General features: G+C 39.1%; 1 protein-coding gene across 2 annotated transcripts in view; it reads right to left on the reverse strand.

The window, feature by feature from the left end:
* Positions 1-1574: 1574 nt before the first annotated feature.
* Positions 1575-23964, reverse strand: part of Mypn (myopalladin) — a 121798-nt gene continuing 99408 nt past the window's right edge. For both annotated transcript variants that reach the window (XM_048810063.1, XM_015500581.2), the window contains 8 exons: positions 21829-22050; positions 20488-20637; positions 19084-19166; positions 17745-17871; positions 16199-16406; positions 14426-14591; positions 11416-11549; positions 1575-8080 (listed from right to left, as the gene is read on the reverse strand). In XM_048810063.1, coding sequence (XP_048666020.1) covers positions 7911-8080; positions 11416-11549; positions 14426-14591; positions 16199-16406; positions 17745-17871; positions 19084-19166; positions 20488-20637; positions 21829-22050 — 1260 coding nt within the window. In that variant the 3' untranslated portion in view covers positions 1575-7910. The remainder of the gene's footprint in view (positions 8081-11415; positions 11550-14425; positions 14592-16198; positions 16407-17744; positions 17872-19083; positions 19167-20487; positions 20638-21828; positions 22051-23964) is intronic.

Consider the following 23964-nt stretch of genomic DNA (forward strand, 5'->3'; position numbering starts at 1 on the left):
CTGGAGACTGAACCCAGGGCCTTGAGCATGCGAAGCACAGGCTCTATCACTGAGCCACTACCTCAGCACCTATTTTTAAAATTTATTATTATTATTTTAATTTTTATACTACATACCACCTTGGAAGAAGAAAGTCCACAATTTTGTGTTACTCTTCTAAGGAAAAGAAAAGTTGTTGAGGGGCAGGCAGGAAAGAAATGTGAATTTTAAAAACAGATCAACTATTTACTTTGGATTTTTTTTTTTTTTTGACAGGATCTCACTAAATTGCCCAGCCTGGCCTCAAACTTGAGATCCTCCTCCCTCAGCCTGGGATTACAGGTGTACTCTAATTAGCCTGGCTGAGAAAAATATTTTTAACATTTTCCTTGGAATAAAAACACCTGCTACCACAAGGTGGGGTGGCACACACCTGTAATCCCAGTGGTTTGGGAGGCTGAGGCAGGAGGATTTAGAGTTCAAAGCCAGCCTCTGCAAAATCGAGGCACTAAGCAACTCAGTGAGACCCTGTCTCTAAATAAAATACAAAATAGGGCTGGGGTTGTGGCTCAGTGGTAGAGTGCTTGCCTAGCACACATGAGGCATTAGGTTCTAAACCTCAGCATGACATAAAGATAAAATAAAGATATTATGTCCACCTACAACTAAAAAATGAATGTTTAAAAAAAATAGGATTGGGGATGAGGTTCAGTGAAGGGGCACCCCACCAAACAAACAAAAACAAAACACTGGTACCCCTTTTTATCGGAGGGTCTCTAAAGTAAACCCTTCATAAGTATTTACTTATCCTACCTGCCATCCTGGGAAAGGCTCAAGTGTTTGGCTTACCTTACAGTTAAAGAAACAGAGACCCAAAGTTATAGTAAAATTAGGGAATGGATCTGAAATTCATTCGAATTATGAAAGTTCCCCTTAAAATTCACCTAAGAATTCTTAGAAATAAGGAGCTCCTATTATGCAAATTTTTATCTCTACAGGGAAGAAATGAAGGGAGAATCTTTGATCAAAGAAGCAAGGCCAAAGTTTGTAAAAAAAAAAATATAAATAAGTGAAAATTAAGCAGAAAGAAGGATAAAGGATAAGGTATTTCTGAAGCCAAAATGCTGAAAGGATCAAACTTAATTTACCAATGTGTTAAAAAATACCATTGCATTCGAAGTTTTTTCATTTGAATACGTTCAGGATTTTTACTCTCCTTAAAATATACAGCAAAACCTCCCATACCGTGTACACATACACATTCAGTGATCTTTTGTAGTGACTACTTAGCCAATGTGAATACTTAGTTCACCAGATTCTTCCACCCGAATTGTGGCAAAATTACCAGAATCTGTCTTTTGTTTCCAGATAACTCATTGAATCTCTGTAGAAACATCAAGTTCTTTGAAATTTTCTGAATATTGAGAAATTGGCTTTTATCATTCTAATCATCATAACATTATCTTCAAATATGAAGACAATGTATGTTTCTTGTAGTTATCAAACACTTTTTATTGTAATACAACTATACACATGTCTCCATTTCCAGTCTAAACTGGTCAAACTATCCCCATCTTTAAATCCCATTTTTTTTGTGTGTTTCTGTTTCAATTAGAAAGCATTTAAGAATGAATGTTTATCTTAGAGAATTGAGTAACATTCTATGAGATGTCTTCTTCATGTGCTTAATATTTTAGGAAGACCAAAACAACATTATCTTTCTTTTACTGTAGAGTTATGTTAGAGGTTATAACTCATGTAGTAATTTATATATTTTGATAGGGATAATTAAGAGAAAAAATCGCTTTCCTGCCAAATAAATCTGTACACTCAAAAATTGGTTTAGTTATTGTTGAAAAGTAATCTGTAAACTAGAACTATTTCCTACATTTTAAAGAAAAATGTCCATTCATTTCAGCCTTAATATATTTATCATTCAATAATATTGAGGTATTCTAATTTTTCTTATTAGGGAAACATTTTCTATGTTAAAATCTTCTAGCAAATTAGTGTTTATATGCCTCTTACACAGGAGGCTTTTTTTTTTTTGCTTACTCTCGGTAGTTATGGCACAATTCTCAGAGGATTGGAAAGTGTGGTCTTTCTCTATTTCTTGCAATTTCAAGGCTATTGCTCTTTGGAGTTTGAAGTGGTTATTATTTACACATTAAAAAAATCAGCTTGTTCATGGTTCTGTAATACTAAGTGTGCTAACTAATATAATTAGACAGAAATAAGAGGTGCACATATTTTTAACCAATATGCAATTTTTTTTGCACTACACAGATTTTTTAAAAACACGATATTAGCAACTTTTAAAGTATACTGATGACTATTGCATCATCAAAGTTTAAAAAATGCTTGGCATTCTTCAAACAGTGCCTTAGTAATTAACTCTTTAAATATTAATCCACTTAAAACAAGAAAAGGCCATTAGTGGTGGGAATTACTTCAACAAGCTCTATCAAAATCTAGGTAACGGTTCATCTTACTGGTAAGGCACATTGATTTTCAGCTCAATCATTCTTGGAAATACTTTTAAGTTCCGGTTACCCAAGTACCCTGCAAGGGACCTTAAAAAAAGGCCATTAGGACTATATTTACTTATGCTATTTCTCCTGGCAGCTTTGTTTGCCACCAACTTATAAAAAGCCCATATGTAAATAGACTTAAGATCCCAGCTTGGGAGATACTTTGGGAGGATGTGTGGGAAAAGGGAGATGGGAAGAGACTGTCATTAGCAAGAACAATTTAGGATCTGACTTAGTTTCCTATCTCTCCCCTTACAGCCTGATTCTTTAAAAGCTCTGCCAGCAATTCTATTAATTTCTATTAAAAGTTCATGGGAGTGAGAAAATAACTTCTTCAAAAAATGCAGCACCTCTGTCAAGTAAAAGACTCTCAAGCATTCCAGAACCTATTTAGTTGGATGACTTTTTTTTCCAAACACCAGACCTAGCTAGATACATGGAGCTGGACTTAGGTCATTGTGGAGCAGCAAATACGCTGGCAGACTTTGGCAAGGAGTGAGGGGATGGTTATAGCAGCAGGGATCATAGAATGAGAGGTACAAGGGCCCTGGGGAGGAAAACACAGAATGAGGGCTAGATGCAGAAAGGACCATGAACACTCTTTAGTTTTGACACATCACAGACACTAAAAAGAAGGAAAAAGTCTTTTTTCTCTTACTGGCTGCTTTGCCTGGATCTCAGTGCTTGGGTGCATAAACCAAATCTATTATTATAGATTCAGTCATGTTATTATAATTCAGTCATGAATGGACTTTTCTGGATTCACTTGGAAATCTAGCACTGGGTGATATGTATGTAGGGAAATATGAGTTTTGAACAACCAAAATTCAAGTAAATATTTGGAGGGCAACCTACTAATTGTTTGAGGATTATCTAAATGGAACTGTCCCTACAAAAGTTGTCTTTTTTTTTTTTTTTTTGGTACTGAGGACTGAACTCAGGGGCGCTCAGCCACTGAGCCACATCCCCAGACCTATTTTGTATTTTACTTAGAGACAGGATCTCACTTAGTTTAAGCTAGCTCTTTGAACTTGCAATTTTCTTGTCTCAGCCTCGAGAGCCACAGAGATTACAGGAGTGCACCACCACACCTGGCCAAGAGTTGACTTTTGACTTCTCTGGGAATGGTATGTGTCATCCAGAGCCCTAGGTTTACCCACTACTTGTCTCTTGACTATTTCATTTCTCCCTGGATGCCTACAAAAGTTAAGTGAAGGATAAAAAGAGAAGGATGCATTTAAACCAATTTCACTATTTGGAATTCTGATTCTTTTTCTATTTCCCTTTGATTCCCATTTCCATGACTAACCAAGGAATAAAGAGCTCTTCAGTTGCTTGCAGAGAAAGGTGCATATGGAATTGTGTGGCATTTTGAAACAAATGGCTAGGTGAAATTGCCCCAACTTTCCCTTTTTCCCTGGCCTAATTTTGAACTTCCTCTGAGGGCTTCATGAGTGCTGCATGTCTAATGAGGGAAGCACAAAATATTAGGGTCTAATATGATGAACTTTTTTGGAGGGGAGGTACCAGGGATTAAATCCAGGGGGCCTTAACCACTGAGCCATTTCCCCAGCCCTTTTTATATTTCATTTAGAGTCAGGGTCTTGCTGAGTTGCTAAGTTGCTGAGGCTGGCTTCGAACTTGAGATCCTCCTGCCTCAGCCTCCCAAGCTGTTAGGATTCCAGCCATGCAGCTCCACACCCAACATATGTACTTATTTCTATGTTCCAGGCACACACTGCATGTGCAACCAGGGCACAGTATATTCTGCACGAATATCAATCCTATAACTTTATGCTATCTATATTTCTTTGGGTGTTTCTGAGACTAAATCATGGGAATAAGATGATGCTCCTCAACCTTGACTGCTCATTGGAATCAACTGGGATTGATTAGCTTTATAAACTGAGATTGTCTGTGTCACAATCCCAGAGCTTATGACTTAATAAATTGGAGTGTGGGGATTTTTTAAAAGCACAACAGGAGATTCTAATTGTGCAGCCATGGTTAAAATCACTGCGTATACTCAATCACTATATGTAGAAACATACTGACTTTCATTGAATTTTAAATTTGATTTAGGTCAGTCAACATTTATCGAGTGCCTACTCCATATAAGGCACAAAGGCAAACTTCTGACACAGTCCATATCAATGAGTAACTACAATCTAGCACAAGCAAACAAGAGTGGGCTAGGGTTAGGGGAGAGAGCAGCAGGTGTCTAGAGTCTATGCTCTGTAGAAAACACTGTAGAAAGTAATCTCTTCCTCCGGACCCATGAAATTTTCAAAGAAATTATTCTGTTTGATTGGGGCATGGGGAATCAGAAAATATTTCACAGAGGAAGTGGCATTTCGGATGAACTTTATAGGATCAGGTAGGATTTCCAGAGGTGGAGACAGCCTCCAGGTAAAGGTCGGAGAGAGGCATGTGGATGGAAGGCAAGGTCTTTTGTGGTGTTGCCACAGTGCTGTGTGTTTTTTCTGAGTGGTGATGGGGTAAGCTTGAATACCCCGAAACAGAACAGCTGGTACCTACCTGAGTTGGCTCCAGGTAGCCATTGGGGATTTGAAAATTAGGGAATAATGTCAGTAGAGCAGGACTTTGGGGAGAATGAGGTGATGTTGGGGTCTGGGTTGGATTTGAGTAGGAAGAAGTCACAGTATTAGAGCCAAGAAATATTGAGGGAAATTAAGATAGTAATGAAAGTTGGAACTGGGTGACTGTAGGGGAATGGAAAGGAAAACCTGAAAATAAGAGGAATAATAAATTAGGATGAATAGAATTTCTTGCTTGATTGGAAAAAGTAAGAAAAAAAACTTGAATGTTTCTTATTCTGATTGTGAGGAACGTGATGGTGCCATTAGGACTAGAAATCATTAAGTTTGGTTGAGGAATGGTTTATGAAAGGGAAGATAATGAATCTGATTTTGGTTATGTTGTGAAAGCAAACACTTGCATTGTCATTGAATTCTAATAGAATTATGAAAGCAGGGCACTGATGTGTTTAGCACAGTGGTTCTCAACAAAAACAGAGCCGGTTGGGGTTGCTAAGGCACCCAGGATAGAAGTTAGGGATGCTACTAAGTATCCTCCAATCCACACTCAGTCCCCCTCCACAACGAATTATCAGGCCCCCAAGGTCAATACTACCCAGGTTGAGAAAGCCTAATTTAATATAATTCAGTAGTTCAAATTTCAGGAATTTTTAGGTTCGTTATATTTTGAGTGAGGCAGCGCCACCTAGTGGCCAATTACGAGACTTATCCTAGTTCTCTTAAACACAATCAAAGGAGACGGATTAATAAATAATTCAGAAAGCTAAGACATATAGAGATGAATACCTGCCCCCCATGGGAGAATGTCTAGGGCTTACAAAGGTGTATGCAATAAGGATATCAGGTGTACAATCTAGAAGCAATCTCTGAATCAGAAAGTACTTCTTGGTTATGGTATTTCATAATAGAAGCCAATACAGAAACATTTTATAGGATATACAAGATGCATTCTATTCCATTAAAGTTGCCTATATTTTACTACTATTACTGCATAAATAAAAAGGAAACAAAAACCTAATAGTTCTGCTGAACATAATTGACTGAAATCTTCATTTCTTACAGATGCAGCTTATGGCATTTTTAAAATTAAGAAATCGAGACTGAAAAATAAGAGATTTTAAAAGTTGTGAAAAAATAGGATGAAGAGAACTAGAAACTTTTGTTTGCTAAAGAATAGATCTTTGCCTCAGGAAACATCCATTGCACATGCCTTAAACATTGCCCCTCCTACTAGATCACAGGGTCTCTGAGGGCAGGACTGTGTCTTATTCATTTGTTTGCATCTCCCACAGTATCTACCATGGTATCTTATATAGAGTAGACACACAAAGGATTTTTTTGAGTGAATGAATTTATTTTTATTCTGGAAATTTCTTGCCTTGGAGCAAAGAAAGTTTCAAGCCTTTCTAAGCAATTACTATCTCTAACTCACTTAAATAAGATGCCTGCAGAGGGGGCCTGACATAGAGAACACCAGAGATTTGAGCAAAGGGAATCAGTGGAAAATGTGCTGTGATGACCATTCCTTGGGCAGTTTTTGGACTGCTGTAGATTGTAGACTCCTGTGTCTAACAGATTTACTCATCCAGCAAGTATTTGTTGCATGTCTACTTTGGGCTAGGTACTTTTCTAGGCACTAGGGATATCACTGGGATCTTAAGTCTAAAAATTCCTTAAATTGAGAGGCAAATTTTGAATAGGTGGATTAGAATAAAGATGCAAATTCCCCTTTCCCTCCACTTTCCTGGTTAGTGTAATATTTTCTATGTAGAAAATGCCATTTGATCAACGATCTCAAAGCAGCTCACAGCTATTAAAGATCTCTCTTTCCACAACCACGTCTCGGCTACTGTAAATGGAAAGCTAGCACTCTCCCAACACTTCTTTTCTTGTCTGCATCTCTTCCTTCCTTATTGCCTTCGACACTTCCAGACTTTTGGGAGGGAGTAGGAACATACTGTGTGCTATTTTACAAGCAAATGATGAAGATGACTCTTGCACATTTTGCAAGTGGTAACTAAAGCTTGTAGTTTTTAAAGTGACCCTGCAGAAGACTTTTTTTTCCCCCTTGATTGGTTTATTAACAACCTTTTAGTTTCAGAGTCTAGAGATGCAAAGTCAGAAAGAAGAAAAATCAATCACCATTTCAAACCAAATGGTGCAGGCAGGCTTGTGGGTTCCTGTTTTGGCCACAGAATAAATGCACAGTGCAACACTGAGTGTTCAGGTGAATTTTTTTTTCATGTCTCAAGCACCTTTTGGCACCTTATTATATGGCTCATGTACACCCAGGATATGCAAATCAAAAGTGTTTCACCACATGTGAGATTTGTATGATATGATCTCCTAATGCTAAGTGATTTAATGAGTTCATCAAAACAACTGCTATGAATGTAACTAATGAAAGGTGACAGCAACTTCCCCACTTTTTTGATTGCTGGATGAATTAGTTATATTCTAAGGTCACTACTGTGTAACTCCTCTCAGCCCAGGCATATGGCCCCTAATTTCTCCTAGTAGGACTTAAACATTCCTAACATAATGGGGACAGGGAGCATGCTAGCCTTTCCCCAAAGTAGTAGATGGCTGCAGTATGACATCTTTGGTTCATCTCTATTGCTCACTTTTTTGCTGGAATCTTTAAAAGGCATAGCCCCACAGCTCCCCCGACCCCCTCATCTGAGACTGCAAGAGTCCCCAGCCAACTTATTCAAAGCACTTCTTACCACAGGTCCAACAGCATGGGTACTCACTCAAATCCTGATGCTTAGAAACTGCTGTGACTGGCCCTTACTTCCCCCTCCACAGTCTGCCCCCTTACACAGCAGGCACCCAGACATCCTTAAAGTTCATCACTTTCCACTACACTCCGAGAAGAGCATGAATACACCATTGTGCTTTCCATGGAGGAAAAGGCAGAAAAAATGTCAAGTCCTTTACTGGTGAGAGATCCGTAGCGACTGCCACTGGGCCGGATAGACATGGGTGCTGGGATCTGCTGGTGCCACTGAGCTGGAAAATTGAGCAAATAATGTGTTATGATCAAGGGCATACAGTCTGGCAGGTACCCCACAGAGGTGCGTTCTGTCCTCACTCCAATGCTCCCTTTGAATTCTTGGTAAAGCATTTAAGGATATCTAGATCTGAATGATCTTATTTGTAAAAGAGAGCAATAAAACATTCCCTGCCATGAACAGGGAAATTGATCTGGTGATCTCTTAAGGCTCTAATTCTACAACCTGTGATTCTCACTCAGTAAGAGGTTAGAATTCCTGTAAGAAGGAAGAGTGGATGACTATGGTGATTTCTCAAAATTATCCCCTCTCACTGACAAGGCGTGGGGTCTGCTGGCGACTGTGTACAGGGGATTGTAGGCTCACAGAGGAGGGCACCTCATGAGGTAGAGGCAAGAAACTGTGGCCATAGAAGCCAAAAGATGGGTTCAACCCCTGTGGGAAGTACCCATCCTACACCCTAACCACCCTAAACAGCCATTACCTATCTACCTACCCAGAACCCTAATCAGGTTCAATGAGTTAAAGCAAGAAGACTAAAAAGTAGTTTATATGCAATCAAGCATAGTTCATGGACAAAAGAGAATTGATTTGAGTTTCCATATTCACCAGGTGCTATTCAAAGGAGACCTTGTTTTTAGCAGACTCCATCCTTAGGCTTGAACATGGCCTGAATAAAATACCTATCCCCACTGTGCAGTCTCTGTTATCATCTCTGATTCAGAAATTACCAAGTGCTGGGCACAGTGATACATGCCTGTATTCTCAGCAGCTCAGGAGGCTGAGGCAGGAGGATTGCAAGTTCAAGACCAGCCTCAGCAATTTAGTGAGACCCTGTCTTAAAATAAAAAAGGGCTGGGGATGGGCTGGGGTTGTAGCTCAGTGGTAGAGCACTTGCCTAGCATATGTGAGGCACTGGGTTCAATCCTCAGCATCACATAAAAATAAATAAATAAAAATAAAGGTATTGTGTCCATCTTCAACTAAAAAAAATTTTTTTAAAAAGAAAAAAGCTAGGGATGAGGCTCAGTGGTCAAGTGGCCTTGAGTTCAATCCCTAGTACCAAAAAGAAAAAAAATTACCAAGCAATCTCCTGATAAGTTTCTGGGTACCTTGATATGGAGAAGGGGGTATACTAGGTGGGGAACACTGGGGCTCTAGGTCTTAGGAAGCTGTGCTCCTGTTTAGCATTCTGATTTATAAATTGGTCCTTTGTTGATTTCATTATCTGTAATCAGTTTTTCAGTTTTAAATTCCTCTGAGTGAGTGGAGAGAATCAAATTTGTGAAGCCATAACACTGAAGGCAAAATTTACAGCAATTCCACTTTAAGACCATCTCTTATCCTTACCCTGATAACTCTGGCATATTAACTGGACAGTAATTCCTAATTTTAGGAATTATTTCTGGTGCTGGGGATTGAACTCAGGGCCTTAGACATACTAGGCGTGTACTCTACCACTGAGCTATACCCCAGGGGCACTTGAGAGTGGAGCCTTACTATTCCATTTCTTAGAAGTGTGGTGGTGGTGGTGGTAGAGGAGGTGGTGACAGTGAAATTATTCTAGTCTAAGGCCTCCATCATCTTCCCCACCCCAGATCCCAACAGACCCAACAGCACCTCCTATTGTTAGTGCCGTGAAGGACAGGAAAGAGGCTAGCTGGGAACTCAGCCACTGGAGGGCAGTGTTGATTTAAGTCATCCATTTCAGGGTTTACCAGTTGGAGACCTATTGCCTTCAGACCTGGAGGAGACGCCTAGACCAAGAAACCTATCATTGGCATCTTTCTCCTTGGACGTTTTTAGCTTCCTTCACAATTGATTTTCTTTCCCCTTTCCTTTTTTTTTTTGATGAGATGAGGGGCGAGTACCGCGTATTGAACTCAGGGGCACTCGACCACTGAGCCACATCCCCAGCCCTATTTTGTATTTTATTTAGAGACAGGGTCTCATTGAGTTGCTCAGTGTCTTGCTTTTGCTGAGACTGGCTTTGAACTCATGATCCTCTTGCCTCAGCGTCCCAAACCGCTGGGATTTCAGGTATGTGCCACTGAGCCTGGCCACAATTGATTTTCTTTTCAAGTCAGGAAAAATAATACAGATCTATATCTTTCCTCTAAAAATGAGACCTAGGGAAAATGGCAGGCCAAACCCCTTTCTGCATGGTACTAAATAAAGGGGATACCTGTTGTTCACCTGTAAACAGCAGGGCTCTTGGGTTCTAAATAGAATTGCTGTTGTTATTCTGATTAATCATGTTAAACAAGTTATGAATGTGAAATTTATTGGTTTAACCAATTATTTATTTATTTATTTATTTTTAATTTTTTTTTTTTTAAAGAGAGAGTGAGAGAGAGAATTTTAATATTTATTTTTTAGCGGACACAACATCTTTGTTTGTATGTGGTGCTGAGGATCGAACCCGTGCAGCAGGCATGCCAGATGAGCGCGCTATCGCTTGAGCCACATCCCCAGCCCTAACCAATTATTTAAACAAAAAAAAAAAAAAAAAGGAAAAAGAAAAAAGAAGCACTCTTTTCGATTAAAGACCATGACTCTAAAACATACCAGTTAATGTCAAAGAGTTTAAGGAAGAGGAATAGAGCACACAAAAACGTTAATAAAGATTAATTTCTTAGATCCTTTGAAAATGAGAAACATGGGTCAAAGGAATGATAACGAAGACTTGGGTTTGTTTCTTAGCTGTAGTCGTTAAACTCTCTTGAGTCTCCATTTTCTCAGCATTTAAGTGAGGATAACAACAATTATAATAATTTCATGGGCCTGGGAGGACCAACGATACCACTTTCATTAATTATGTTACTATTCAAATGTCACTTGAGTTTAATATTATTAATTTACTTCCACTTAATAGGGAACTCTGATTGGGGGATTGGAATAATACACATTAGTTGAATGCATAAATAAATGAATGATGGCATCTAGAAAATTCTTCTGGGTGATCACGGTAGTAGGGAGTTCCTGTGGGTGACCCACTGCAGAGGGAGACAGCATGAAGACACTGGATGGCTAAGAATGCTTGGCTGAACATTAGAATCTCAGGTCACACCTCAGGTAGGTGCACATTGTGGGCTAGCTGAAGACTTCCTAGGATCAGAATTCCTTTTTTGGAAGAAGGTTAAGCTCAAGGCAAAACACAGAAGTGTACAAAAGCCCTGAGGTACCTAGGACCAGATGACTTTAAAAATCCATCTCGTAAGCACTAAAATCTACCTAATTCTTTTATGGACACTTACTAATCCTAAAAAAAAAATGATCTTAAAGCTGCCTGAAATGCACAGATGTTCAACCGATGGATGACATTATACTTACCGTATATATCCAACCTAGCAGTGCACGACACTATGCCAGCTTCATTTTTGGCTGACAGTGTGTACCATCCAGCATCTGATTTCTTGGCTGGCTGAATGAGGAGGCAGACATATCCTGTTGTGTCCTGGTGCATGCTGGAGAAGAGAAAGAACATACCCATATTTTAAGTAGGAGCAGAAGCATCTCTGTCAAATTTAGGAAAACTCACTCTCTAAAGGGAAAAAAAAAAAAAAAAGGAAATTCTGTTGAAGACAAGCACAAAGCAAATCTGAAGGTTAAAAGAAGCTACAAAAGATCAGCAATGAACCTTATAATGCTAAGAAGAAGGTGATAGCCATCCAAGATGCTGTGACCAGTGTCTGTATATTCCATTGCTCCAACTCCACCAAAGTTTTACTCCTTATCAGGGGGAACCCTGCTTTTCACAACCAAAGTACAGAATGATCTCTTTTCTAAATAAGATTGGAAATTTCAGTGACAACTTTGTTAAGAAGCTGTGGGAAAGCAAATCAAAATAAGATCCCAGGGGCAAATGTATCTACAGCCTGGAGATGGCATTTCCTAATGTGACCAGCTGGATGCATGCAGAATTTAGCTTAATGTGATTGAGGAAATCAGCCTGCTTTTTCCTTCTGTTTTCTGTACATCAGTAGTTTTCAACCTTGGCTGCACATTAGAATCTCAGGCCACACCTCAGAGAATTACATCAGAACCTCAGGCTGGGACCCAAGCATTAGGATTTTTAGGAAATTCCCCAGGTGATTTTGATCTGCGGCCAAGGATGGAGAACCAACCATGTGGCTACATGGCCCTTTTACCCCTTGTTGTTCTGGCCTCTTTCATACCCTGTTCCAAGATCCCTTCAGAGACTGCCACAGCTCATTTACTGGGCAGAGATAATACCAATAACTTCTTGAGTTCAAAGAATAAACAAGTGTGTCCCTTTGGTTGAAAGCTATTTATTATTTGTAAAACAATAAGACTAAATAAAGTCATAACAAGTATAACAAAAGTAAAAAAATACCCATCACAATTTCACCACCTTATTATGTTGGCTACTTTCACTTTCTGATTAATGAATTCATTCTTTGAAATATTTCTTTACTAAACTCTTGTTGAATACTCTGTTGGGCAGGGCCAGGTGGCTCATGCCTGTAATCCCAGTGGCTCAGGAGCTTGAGGTAGGAGGATCACAAGTTCAAAGCCAGCCTGAGCAATTTTAGTGATCTCTAAGCAACTTAGAGAGACCCTGTCTCTAAATAAAATACTAAAAGGTCTGGGATGTGGCTCAGTGGTTGAGTGCCCCTGGGTTCAATACCCAGTACCAAAAAAAAAAAAAAAAGAATATTCTGTTGGGCACAATCCTGGATGGGCTGCCTTGGGTGCTGAGGGTGTAAAGATGAAAATGACAAAAATTCTTTCTCTAAAAGAGTCCCTAAGCTTAGTAGGAAAGAAAAAATAGGAATTAAATAAGTAAAAGTAGCAATAAATAGAATGCAACACACTATAGAGAAATGACGCAGGAAAGGTGCTTTGGGAACGTAGAGGGAAGGTTATTTGGGGAAGTCCCTGGCACTAAGGAGAAGGTGTGAAGATGTTTAGAAGCACAAGCATATGTAAGATTAAGTTACAGAAAAATGAACACTGCACAAAGACCAATGATGAATAAAAAGAAATTACTTTAAAAATTTACTTTGTAAGTACTATAATATAACATACTCGATTAATTTGTGAGAAAGCTTCCCAAAAGATGTGCTAGAGCCTTTCTAAAAGGTTGAGTTTGTTCCAGCAGCACGGGAGGCTGAGGCAGGAGGATCTCAAGTTCAAAGCCAGCCTCAGCAACTTAGTGAGGCCGTGAGCAACTCAGTGAGACCCTGTCTCTAAATAAAACACAAAAATGCCTTGTGGCGCAGTGGTTATGCCCCTGGGTTCAATAGCCAGTACCAAAAAAAAAAAAAAAAAAAAAAGGTTGAGGTTGGGGATGAGGCTGTTCCAGGTAGTGGAACAGCTTGAGCAAAGACATGATGGTGTAGGAGAGTGGGTGGCATGTTCATTATGGCCAGGAGTGGAGAGTACATGGGGACTAGTGGTGGAAGGACTAGGGGCAAGGCAGGAGAGAGAGCCACATGTACATGGTAAAGGGTTGGGATTCTTCCTTTCGGGTGATAAGAAACCTTGACACATCTTAAATTGCAGGTGGTGTGATCAGTTTGCATTTGTAAAAGATCACTCTAACAGTGTGAGGAGGAGAACTGATTAAGGCTTGTTCCTGGTGTCAGAGACATATTAGAATGCTGTTGTTTCAGTTTAGTGAGTTGAGGTGATCACAGAGGAAATGCATGCATTTATTCATTTGTTCTGTATAAATTTCTACCAGTAAAAGGCATGGTGCTTGGTGTCGTGAGGAGTCAGGACATACAAAGACAAAGGAGATGGTGTCCCTAAGCTCAGATGCTCACAGTCTAGTCGAGGTGACACAGGTTGAAATCAGTAACACTAACAATAATGGCCGTGTGCAACAGCGTGTGGCAGAAAACGGGCTCAGTTCTGGACCACAGAATACAGACCCAGTCCTGGACTGGGGAGGGGAGGAAGCAGGAGCACTGGAAGTCACGATTTTGAGCTGAGCCTGAGGGATCACAGACACCGGGGAGGCAGACTGTAGTTGGAGGAAGACACAGAAGAGAGTACTCAAGGAAGAAAAGCTACCAGCAGAGACACATCAATGAGAAGGCGGGATGTAGAAGCCATAAATACTTAATCATATGTAAAACCTTCATAAATTTATTGTATAATTTTAAACTTAAAAATTAAAGTTTTTAACCTCTGAAACAACCATACAACATACAACAACAACAACAAAAGGAATAAATTCTTGATATACACAATAATGTGAATGAAACTCAAGCGCATATTGCTAAAAAGCAAGACCCAAAAGGCTACAATCTTATTAGGTGGCCAACATGTGCTCCAAGTGCACAGGTCCCCGTGGAGGTGGTGGCTGCCATACCTGATCCTCTCTCTGGTGGAAGGGATGGTCTCATTGTCTTTCTTCCAGTAGAACACGGGTGGGGGCATGCCTATCACGCGGCACTCCAGTCTCACTGGGTGGCCCTCGGGAACGCCACTATTTTGCAGTTTCTCCAGGATCACAGGTGCTTTCTTCACTTCTTTTGCTGGATGAGAGAAGAGATTTCTTGTTTGAATAGTAAGTGCTTTGAAGTTCATGCCTCAAGTACACTACATTCTGAAATTCAGAACACTTCTTGGACCCCTTAGTGAGGATCATTGCCTTGATCAAGCTCTATAAATGTTTAAAAAAAAAAATTGGGCCAGCCATCTCTGTACATCCCGTGTGAGATAACACTTGAAGATCTGGGATGCAAATGCTAGGAATGGTTAAATTAGAGGATTTTCTTTAATTGTGCAATAATAACTTTTGAGAAACAATATTCTTTTGAGAAACAACATTCTTTATATACTAAAATTGATCCTTTTTTTGGAGGAATGTATTTCGTAGGAGATATATCAATTTTCCCCAACTTTTTGTTTTGAAAAAAAAAAACAACTCATACCTACAGAATCATATGGTTTTTAAAAATACACAAAATTACACTTTCTAAAATGGTCCTTCTTTTGTCCAGAACCTCTTATGTCAGGGTTTCAAAGTCAAGATTAAAGCAAAATGGTGGGGAAAAAGGTAAAGATCTGCAATCAATGTATCCTTGCAAAATGAGTCTTTCCTATTCCGTTGGCAAGAGGAAATTCATTGTAAGGAATGGAAAAAGATAAATAAGCATTTATCTGCAGACAGGAATGATGTGCTGAAGATACTGTGAGCTCATCAGACTGCAAGACAGCAGGAGAAAGCCCAACTCCAGAATTCCTAAATTCTGAAACTTAATTCTGGCTGGACTGCTGCCCTGTAGGGGTGGCTCCTTGTAGATGATGTCTTGCTTTCCTCTTCTATAGGCATGACAACATTTTGTTCACATTAGCTTATAAGATAAGGGTTTGTTCTCTTTTCAGCTCAAATTTGCCAAACATCCTCCATATTCTAGGCACTAAGGCTGATACTAGAGATACACACAACAAGTCAGAGTCTCTGACTTCAGAAACTCACACAAAGAAACGAACAATTACACAGAAGGCCATGAGCTCTCTGTAAGTTCCTCCTTTTCATTTCTTAAATTTTTGTTTATTTGAGATAGGGTCTCATTAAGTTGCCCAGGCTGGGCTTGAATCTGTGGTCCTTTCGTCTCATCCCTCCAGTAGCTGAGATTACTGGCATAGAAATACAGAGGAGGACTGGGAAGGAGTAGTTGTGCTTGGTGGATCTACTGTGCCAGGGTGGTGACACTTGAGTTAGTCTTTAGAGAATGAATAAGAAGCTGCTGGGCTAAGAAGGGTATTCTAGATAGAGGGACCACAGATGTAAAGGCCTGTAACTTAGGGAGATTAAAAAAAAAGCCTGGTATGTTTCAGGAATAATACATTGACTGCAGGACAAATGACTGGAATGTAGTGACAGTCAATTTGTTGATTGCTCAATGAATAATTACAATGCTCCCTTTATTGCATGTGTAATATGTACAAGGTTCTGTGTTCTGTTTTAACATTAACATTGTTTTTGAAAGCAATCTAGAAATATGGTCCTAACTACAGTGAAGGGGAAACTGAGATTGGCGGAGTAAAGTGCTAAGGAATTCTGCCAGAGGTTCTGCATATTTGCACAATAATTTTGAAGGGAGTTATGTCTGGGGGTCCCAGCAGCAAACCTTACCTACTACAGTGAGCTCCAGACTAAAAGAATTCTGCCCAGTTTTGTTGGTAGCCACACACGTATAGGTCCCCGCATCCCGCTGGGTGAGTGGGTCAATGAGCAGAGAGTGGATTCCCGTCTCCCTGACCAGCATCTTGTGGGAGGCATCTGGTAGCACAGGTTGGCCATTGAGCAGCCACGTCAGCTCTGGGGGCGGTAAGCCACTCACCTAATAAACAACAGGACAGCTGAGGCAAATGACAGACTGATGACAGGCAGATTTATTTGGTGGTTGAATTCTTCATCCTTGTTTGGCAAGTATACAGTGAGAGAAAACATGGAGTGATGAGAACCCTTCTGGAGCAGTACAGGGAGAAGAGGGAGGGTTCTGAGTGAATTGCTGCATGAATTTAAATGATGTGGTATTTTGATCCCAGTTTAGGTCATGATTAATCTATTTGATTATATTCTACATTAGAATAAATAAGAATTAAGCTATAGATAAAACAGACCTGAAGCATCAACATCAGAGAAGATATATTGCTTGTAAACTTAATAAGCATGAGTTAGATATGAGAAAGGTCAGATAATAAACCAGGGTACTCAAATTTTGCTGCAAATTATAAGAGGATGGAGAGGGTTTAAAAATTCCAGTGCCCAGGATTGTAGCTCAGCGGTAGAGTGCTCACCTAGCATGTGTGAGGCACTGGGTTCGATCCTCAGCACCACATAAAAGTAAATAAACAAAATAAATGTATTGTGTACAAATAAAAAAAATATTTAAAAAATTCCAGTGCCCACTTGGAATATTAAACCAGAATCTCTAGGGAGGGGACCCAGACCTTGGTAGTTTTTAGAGTTTAGTGAGGGGGAAATAACAGTCAACCTGAATATTATTTAGGCAGCAATGGGAGACTAAGAATCACTGAATGAATCCTTAACCTCAAGCCTTCCCAAATTTGCATCTAAATTTTCCACAGCATTCCACATTTTGTCTGGGGTGGAAGTGGTGACTTAAGTTTCTCGTCATATTAAGAGGTATCTGCCCTGCTCATCTCACACCGAGTTTTTAATTTAAAAATTAGAATACAGATTCACTAAATGTGATGGATGTTGATTAGTATGAGAAACCATGTTCTGCTCTCATAAACTGCCTCATAGCCATTGTTTCATGACTATAATTTTTTCAAAGGCTATACCTCATAATAATCACTTCAAGGATACAAAGAAAAAAAAATCACACAGAAATAAAAACTTTTCAGGCACTACGTGGAAGGAAATGTTCAAATTATATCACCTCCTTGGTTGTATTTTAAAAATGCAATTAACTTGATACAATGCCAAAAAATATAACAACTTAAAAATTTCATGAAATAATTAAATTTTGTCTGGTATTAAATTTTCCAAAAAGCCTATGGAGAAAATGATCTATCCCTTTGCCAGGAATTCCTTCTTTGGAAACCACAGCTCCAACAAAACAAATACAAACAAAAATATAAATGCAAGCAAACAATCAAATGCAAAATCTGAGCAGATCTGGAACTAAGGACAAATGCTAAGAATCTACCTTACAGTCCAGCCGACAGAGGCGCCCCTCGTGAGCTACCATATCCCCAGGAGCCTGCAGAAAATGTGGTCGGAAAAAGCGTTCCTGTAGAGGCTCTTTGTCTCTTTCTTGCACTCGGGACCTTCCCCTAGAACAAGTATGTTCAGGTTTCAAACATAGAAGCCATTTTACAAACTCATAGCAACAGGTATTTTGGCATGGCTATAGGACTATAAAGACAGCAGCAGCGTTTTTTTTTTTTTTTTTTTTTTTTTTTTTTTTTTCTTTCTTTTTTTGGGGTGGGGAGGGGAAAAAGCCTTCTAGGGCAGAAAATTAATAATAATAATAATAATAATGTGGAGTTAATTAAAAAGAAAAAGAAAGCAAAGTGGTAAGCATGTCATAAACTGTAGGATTATCTTGGGAGATCTGTAATCAAATAAACAGGCTTTAGCTTTTTCTCTCTGAAGTCATTCTGGGTTAAGTGGCTCAGCTTTCTTGCTATGGGTTTGACCAGTTGTTCAAAAGACATCAAAATAAACAAATAAATCAGTATTCAATCTGAACCTCAAAAGAGAGACCAAAAGAGAAGTCCTGCTTATTATCCAGAACAAGGCAACTTCAATCTCTATAGCTTTGAGTAATAAAGTTTAACCTGGTTATAAATTATGGCAGACCATTAAAGATGTCCATGAACTTAAACTGGGTAAGACTGACCAACAGTAACAGCTGTTCTTAAAAAAAGAAGAAGGTATAGTTGCAAGGCTGGTGAAATACTGTATCTGAAACATGGGTTGCTATTTTTATTCCTTTGGTAAGTCACATTTAATTCATATGTGTCAGCAACTATGGAATGCTTTGCTAAGACTTTGTGGCACCATAAGACTCAAGCCATGCTCTTTCTTCTTAGTGGCTAGTAAAATCAGAGAGGATAAAAAGCTAATTGCTGTAGTGGAGACAGCAAAAATAATTGCTCTCTCTCTATATAATCATTAAAGGCTCCTGTTTTATTAAAGAGAAGATAGTGACTCAATTCAAAGGATCTAATTTATATCTTATGTACACAGGTGCTACTGATGGTTACAAATTTTTAACCATTAAAATGTACCAAAGATCAGTATTTCTCAAATGTTAATGTGCTTGTGAATCACATGGCATGTTGTTAAAATGCAGATTCTGATTCGGTAATCTGGGATGGGCTTGAACTTCTACATTTGCAACAAACTCGAAAGTGGCGCTGGTGCTGCTGGTGGAAGGCTACCTTTAAGTAACAATATGTAGACCCAACAACTTTGGTGCTCTTTGTGGAGGGTAGGCATATGGGAGGAGCCCACAGAAGGTGGATTCTTCCTATCATTACCTGTGAGACTGGCCGGCAGGGGTTAGCCGACTGCGAATGGGCAAACTCTGTACCATCAAGTGGCCAGAACAGCTGATTCTCCCCTGAGAAATAGGAAAAGAACAAGATTAAATTAAGAACTTCAGAAGGACTTGTTAGTGTGTACCTGCAATCCCAGCCACTGTGGTAGTTGAGGGAGGAGGATCAAAAGTCAGGTCGTCCTGGGCTACTCAGTGAGACCCTGTCTCAAAAGTTAAAAGGAATGGGGGGGCGGGTAGCTCTGTGATAAGGGCTCATGTGAAATGACTTGGGTTCAGTCCCCAGTACTGAATTAAAAAAAGAAAAAAGAAAGAATCTACATTTTTTTTCAATTTATGTTTTCTTTTCTGCATTAGAACATTATGAAACTTTTTGCTATTATGAATTTTTCTTTGTAGGAGTGGAATGAAAACAATATAATATGACTTCTTATCTTCATATTCTAGGGGGAGAGATTTTTTTAAAACTATTGTGATGATTTTTATTTTAACCTGAGAAATGAACAGAGCACAAATATAAAAAGTTTTTCTTTAAATTTTTGTGAACCTAATACAACTTGTAGCTACAATGCAGAGAGCATGGCCAAGTAGTTTTATACTTTTCTCAATAGCGATTCATCCTGTTCTTTCAATAGGAAGGATGGATGAGAGTAGAAATTATGATTCTGTACTTTGTATTTGAATAGTGATTAAAGGACTGGGGTTGTACCTCAGTGGTAGAGCCCTTGCCTCAGCACCACATAAAAATAAATAAATGAATAAATAAATAAGTAAATAAATAAATACATACATAAACAAACAAGTAAAATAAAAAGTATTGAGTCCATCTACAAGTAAAAAAACTATTTTAAAAATTAGTAATTAAAGATATTTTTTTCTGGCCTATCTTTTAGGGAAATTTTAAGACTTGGCCTCATTCAGAAAAGAAGGTGAGAGATTATGACTTTTCAACTTTTATCAAGAAAAAGAAGGATATGAATTTGAAGGATACTTAAAGCCTTTATGAAGTAATTTACCTATTCTCTAAAGAACAAAAATGACATATTGTTCTTTGATACAATAAAAATTGGTAGAATGACTCATTAACTCCTCAAGAGACCCAAGGAGTTGACAATCATAAAATTCAGCCCAACAGGTATGGGAGGGAAATGTAGTGAAGAAATAGTACCAATGTCCTTTGACAAAGCCTGAAATGTTGAGTGACCTGTCAGTGGCTAACTAGTCTTTTAGGTTGTGATACTGCGCTCTAGTTACACACAATCACAATGCTTCTCATTCATTTTCCTCAGCAATCCTGAGTAACTCGCACTTCTCAAGGTCTCATTCACAATGACATCAACCGCTCCTTCCTCAGAGTGCAGCACAGTGCGTAACCCTGCGTCTCCACCTGGGGGTTGGCTGCCATGATGGTGTAGTTGCCATCGTCATCACTGGTGGTGGATTCAATGTGCAGAGAACATGTCCCATCTCCTTCTCGCCTCATTTTGCAGTGCTCATTTCTCTTAGAAATCTGCTTCCCATCTTTGAACCAGTAAACCTGAAGTGAAAGATAATCAAGAAGAATATATGTATATGTATGTGTATATGTATGTGTGTGTGTATATATGTGCATATATAATGTTCCATATATCTTTAGAAGATAAAGAACTAGGAAGTAGGATGAGGCAAGTGTCAACTATCATTTCTACAACATGTTACTCTTTTCAAAGCACTTGGAAAAAAAGCTATAAAACATATTTATAATGATGGTATGATATACCCCTCTATTTATATAATACTTAAGTAAAAAATTCAATATAATTTAGGATTAAGATAAAGCTTTTGAGTATTTTATTGTACCTCATTATTAGTTTGAAAGATACCCTAAGAACCAGATGTGTCTTCAGAGGCAAAATAATGAAAACCAGGAACCTGGCTCTTTTCTCATTATCTATATACATTTAAGTCTCCTGCAGTTTCAGATCTCAGTACCTATGATAGCTCACCTTGCTTGAAAGGACAGCATGATTTAATATGCCAAGTTGAATAAGGCTAGAATCAACTAGCTAAATTTCTCATCTAACCAAAATAAAAAATTTTCTTCGTGACAAGTTCTGCATATGTCAAGGATATCTCTCAAAGACAGGGGGGATAAAGTACTGGTTGCAACTGCCCTTCTACTTTTCCTAGTTACCTAACCATACATAATAACATCAGACAAATGTTTGTGAAAGTAGAGTGAAGAGATCTCCTGCCACAGCCACACCAGGTGTAAATCCTTCTCTTAGCTGACTTGCCAAAAAATCTGGTGACTCATAAGATTTTTCAGCAGTCAGTGATAATGATATGACATTTTCGGCATTTACCAACCTAATAGTAATAATACAAATATAGCTCGCTTTGTACAACAGGCGCCCTATGTGTATTCAATAGATTTTAAATATAATGAAAAATGTTAGATTGATGAGTTTGATGGTTAAGAGAATCAATAGCCCATAGTACACTATTGTGACTAAAAGATTTATTCAGAAATTTTATTAAAATTCTAACAAGTCTGATTTCTTTTTGCTTTATTTAATGATCCTATTCCTGATATTCTCATTTTAGTCAAATAACTGGGTTTTGCTCATTTCTTGAATTGATTTTCATTCCCTCTGTAGATACACAAGAGTATACTAAGACTGTTTTGAACACACTGTCTATCATTCTGTGCTGTTGGATGGTTAACTGGCTGGTCATCTTCTCCTACCTTTGGAACAGGTATGCCAACAATTTTGCAGGTGAATGTGACTGGAGAGCCTTCTGTAACCCGGAAGTGCTTGAGTCTTTTGTCAAAGATGGGAGCAATACACTTGCCCGTGGGGATCTCGTCGTGTTGGATTTCATCGTCTGATTCGTCAACAGGTGTACGTTCCAAGCGAAACTCTATTTCATTCATCAGCCTTTGTTCAAAGCTTGAAATTTTGTACTCCTGTCAAAATGACAAATATGTTTAAAGTTCTATTCCTATGTTGAGGAAGAACATGTCCACCACTATAATTGAGGATGTAACTTACAGATTCAGACATTAGATTTATACTACGAAACTCAATGAAGCAGGCATGTCCCATTGCCAGCCACTTGCCATGGAGCATAAAGGGAAATTTCAGTATTTCTACTAAAATCCCAAACTGCCTTAGTGAATTCTGATTTCTTACCTTGAAACTGGAACTTCAGTAGAATTCTGTAGGGACTGGAGTGAAAATGTAATATAATTTCTATAACCACAGTTAACATTCATTCAGTTAACATGCAGAACTGCCTATAGAGTTTTTTGGCAAAGATGTTCTTCCCTGCATTCTGATACATGCCTGCATCAACAACTTCCTGTCTCTTCTAGACATTTTTGTCCTGAATAAATCTCCCTTAGCTCCATGATGGCCTTCACTACATCTCTCAGTTCCCTTAACAACAGAACTATTTGAAGTAACTCTAGGGCTGGGGGTACAGCTCAGAGAGAGTATTTGCCTAGCATGCATGAAGCCCTGGGTTTGATCCCCAGTGCCACACACACACACACACACACACACACACACAAAGCAACTGCAGTGAAATACCCCCACCTCTATTGTTACCAGATGGCTTTCTTGTTGCCTACTCTCTTGGTAGGCTACTCCAATTAAGCTTGTGTTCTCACTGTTCCACTGAAAATGCTGCTGTTAGGGTCTGTAAATTAGCCAAATGGAATCATCACTTTTCTGTTCTTACCTTACTTGACCTCTCAGCAGCATAAGTCAGAGTTGACTACTTTTCCTTTTTGAAACATTTTCTTCTATTGGGTTTCATGACACACCATACTGTTTTTCCTTCTTTTTCTCTAGCAGCATCTGATCATTCTCTTCTGCTGGCACCTAATCCTCTGCTCTTGGTGATCTCATTCAATCTCACAGCTGCAGACAGTTTCTGTATGCTGAGGACTCCCAAAGCCCTATTTCCAAGTCTGATTCCTCTCTAGAACTTCAGAATCATATACCCAATGATTAATTCTACATTGTGGTGCTCAATGGGCATCTCAAAATTAGTATGGCTCAAACAACACAGCTGATTTCTGACTCCCAGAGGTGCTCCTAGCTTGCTCTTCATCTCAGGAAATGGTGCCACTGAGATTCATTTACTTGGTTAAATGGTTCAACCAGTGCTTCTCATTACTGTCCATGGTAAAAACCAGGTTTTGAAAATTTTCTAATTTGTACTTTTGTAACATGAAAACAAAATGAATTACTAGCAAAATGAAATTAACAAGGAAAACAAAATTATTATATTTATGCACATAATATTTCCCTGTTAAATTGCTATTAAAAATTCCTTAATGTTAATTTCCATTTCTGTAGTTATCTCAAGTTGACAGTTTGAAGTCTGGCGCAGGTCTTTGGGACACTCTTTGAGTACACTCAGCTAAACCCTAATTCTAAGATTTATCCTGGATTCCTCTTACTCCCTCTCCCTGTTAAATCCTATCTGTCAAGGGCTCCAGCCAAGCCAGACCGGAGGAGGAAGCCCGGCCCCGCCCCGTGTGCTAGTCCGGAGGAAGCCCATCAACCCTTAAAACCCATCAAAGGGGGTGTGGCTACCAGCACGGTTCTGCGGCTGATCCAGGTACCCGGTTTCCAACTCCCCCACCCTTAGCTGCGATAACTCAAAATATTTCCCACAAGCTTTGGGGGGTTGTAGCTATCAACGCAAAACAACAACTGTACAGGCACCTGGTTTCTACCTCAGAGACTAGAGTAGGGAAGATACAGGTGGAAGCTCATTTCCTTTCACACTGGCTATACCCACCACCCTGAATACAGAGGCTCAAGCTAGGAATAGACAACGCCACCTACTGGAAGCAAGGAAAACAGTG

The sequence above is a fragment of the Marmota marmota genome, unplaced genomic scaffold (assembly GCF_001458135.2).
Source record: "Marmota marmota marmota unplaced genomic scaffold, marMar, whole genome shotgun sequence".
In the NCBI taxonomy this organism is placed as follows: Eukaryota; Metazoa; Chordata; class Mammalia; order Rodentia; family Sciuridae; genus Marmota; species Marmota marmota.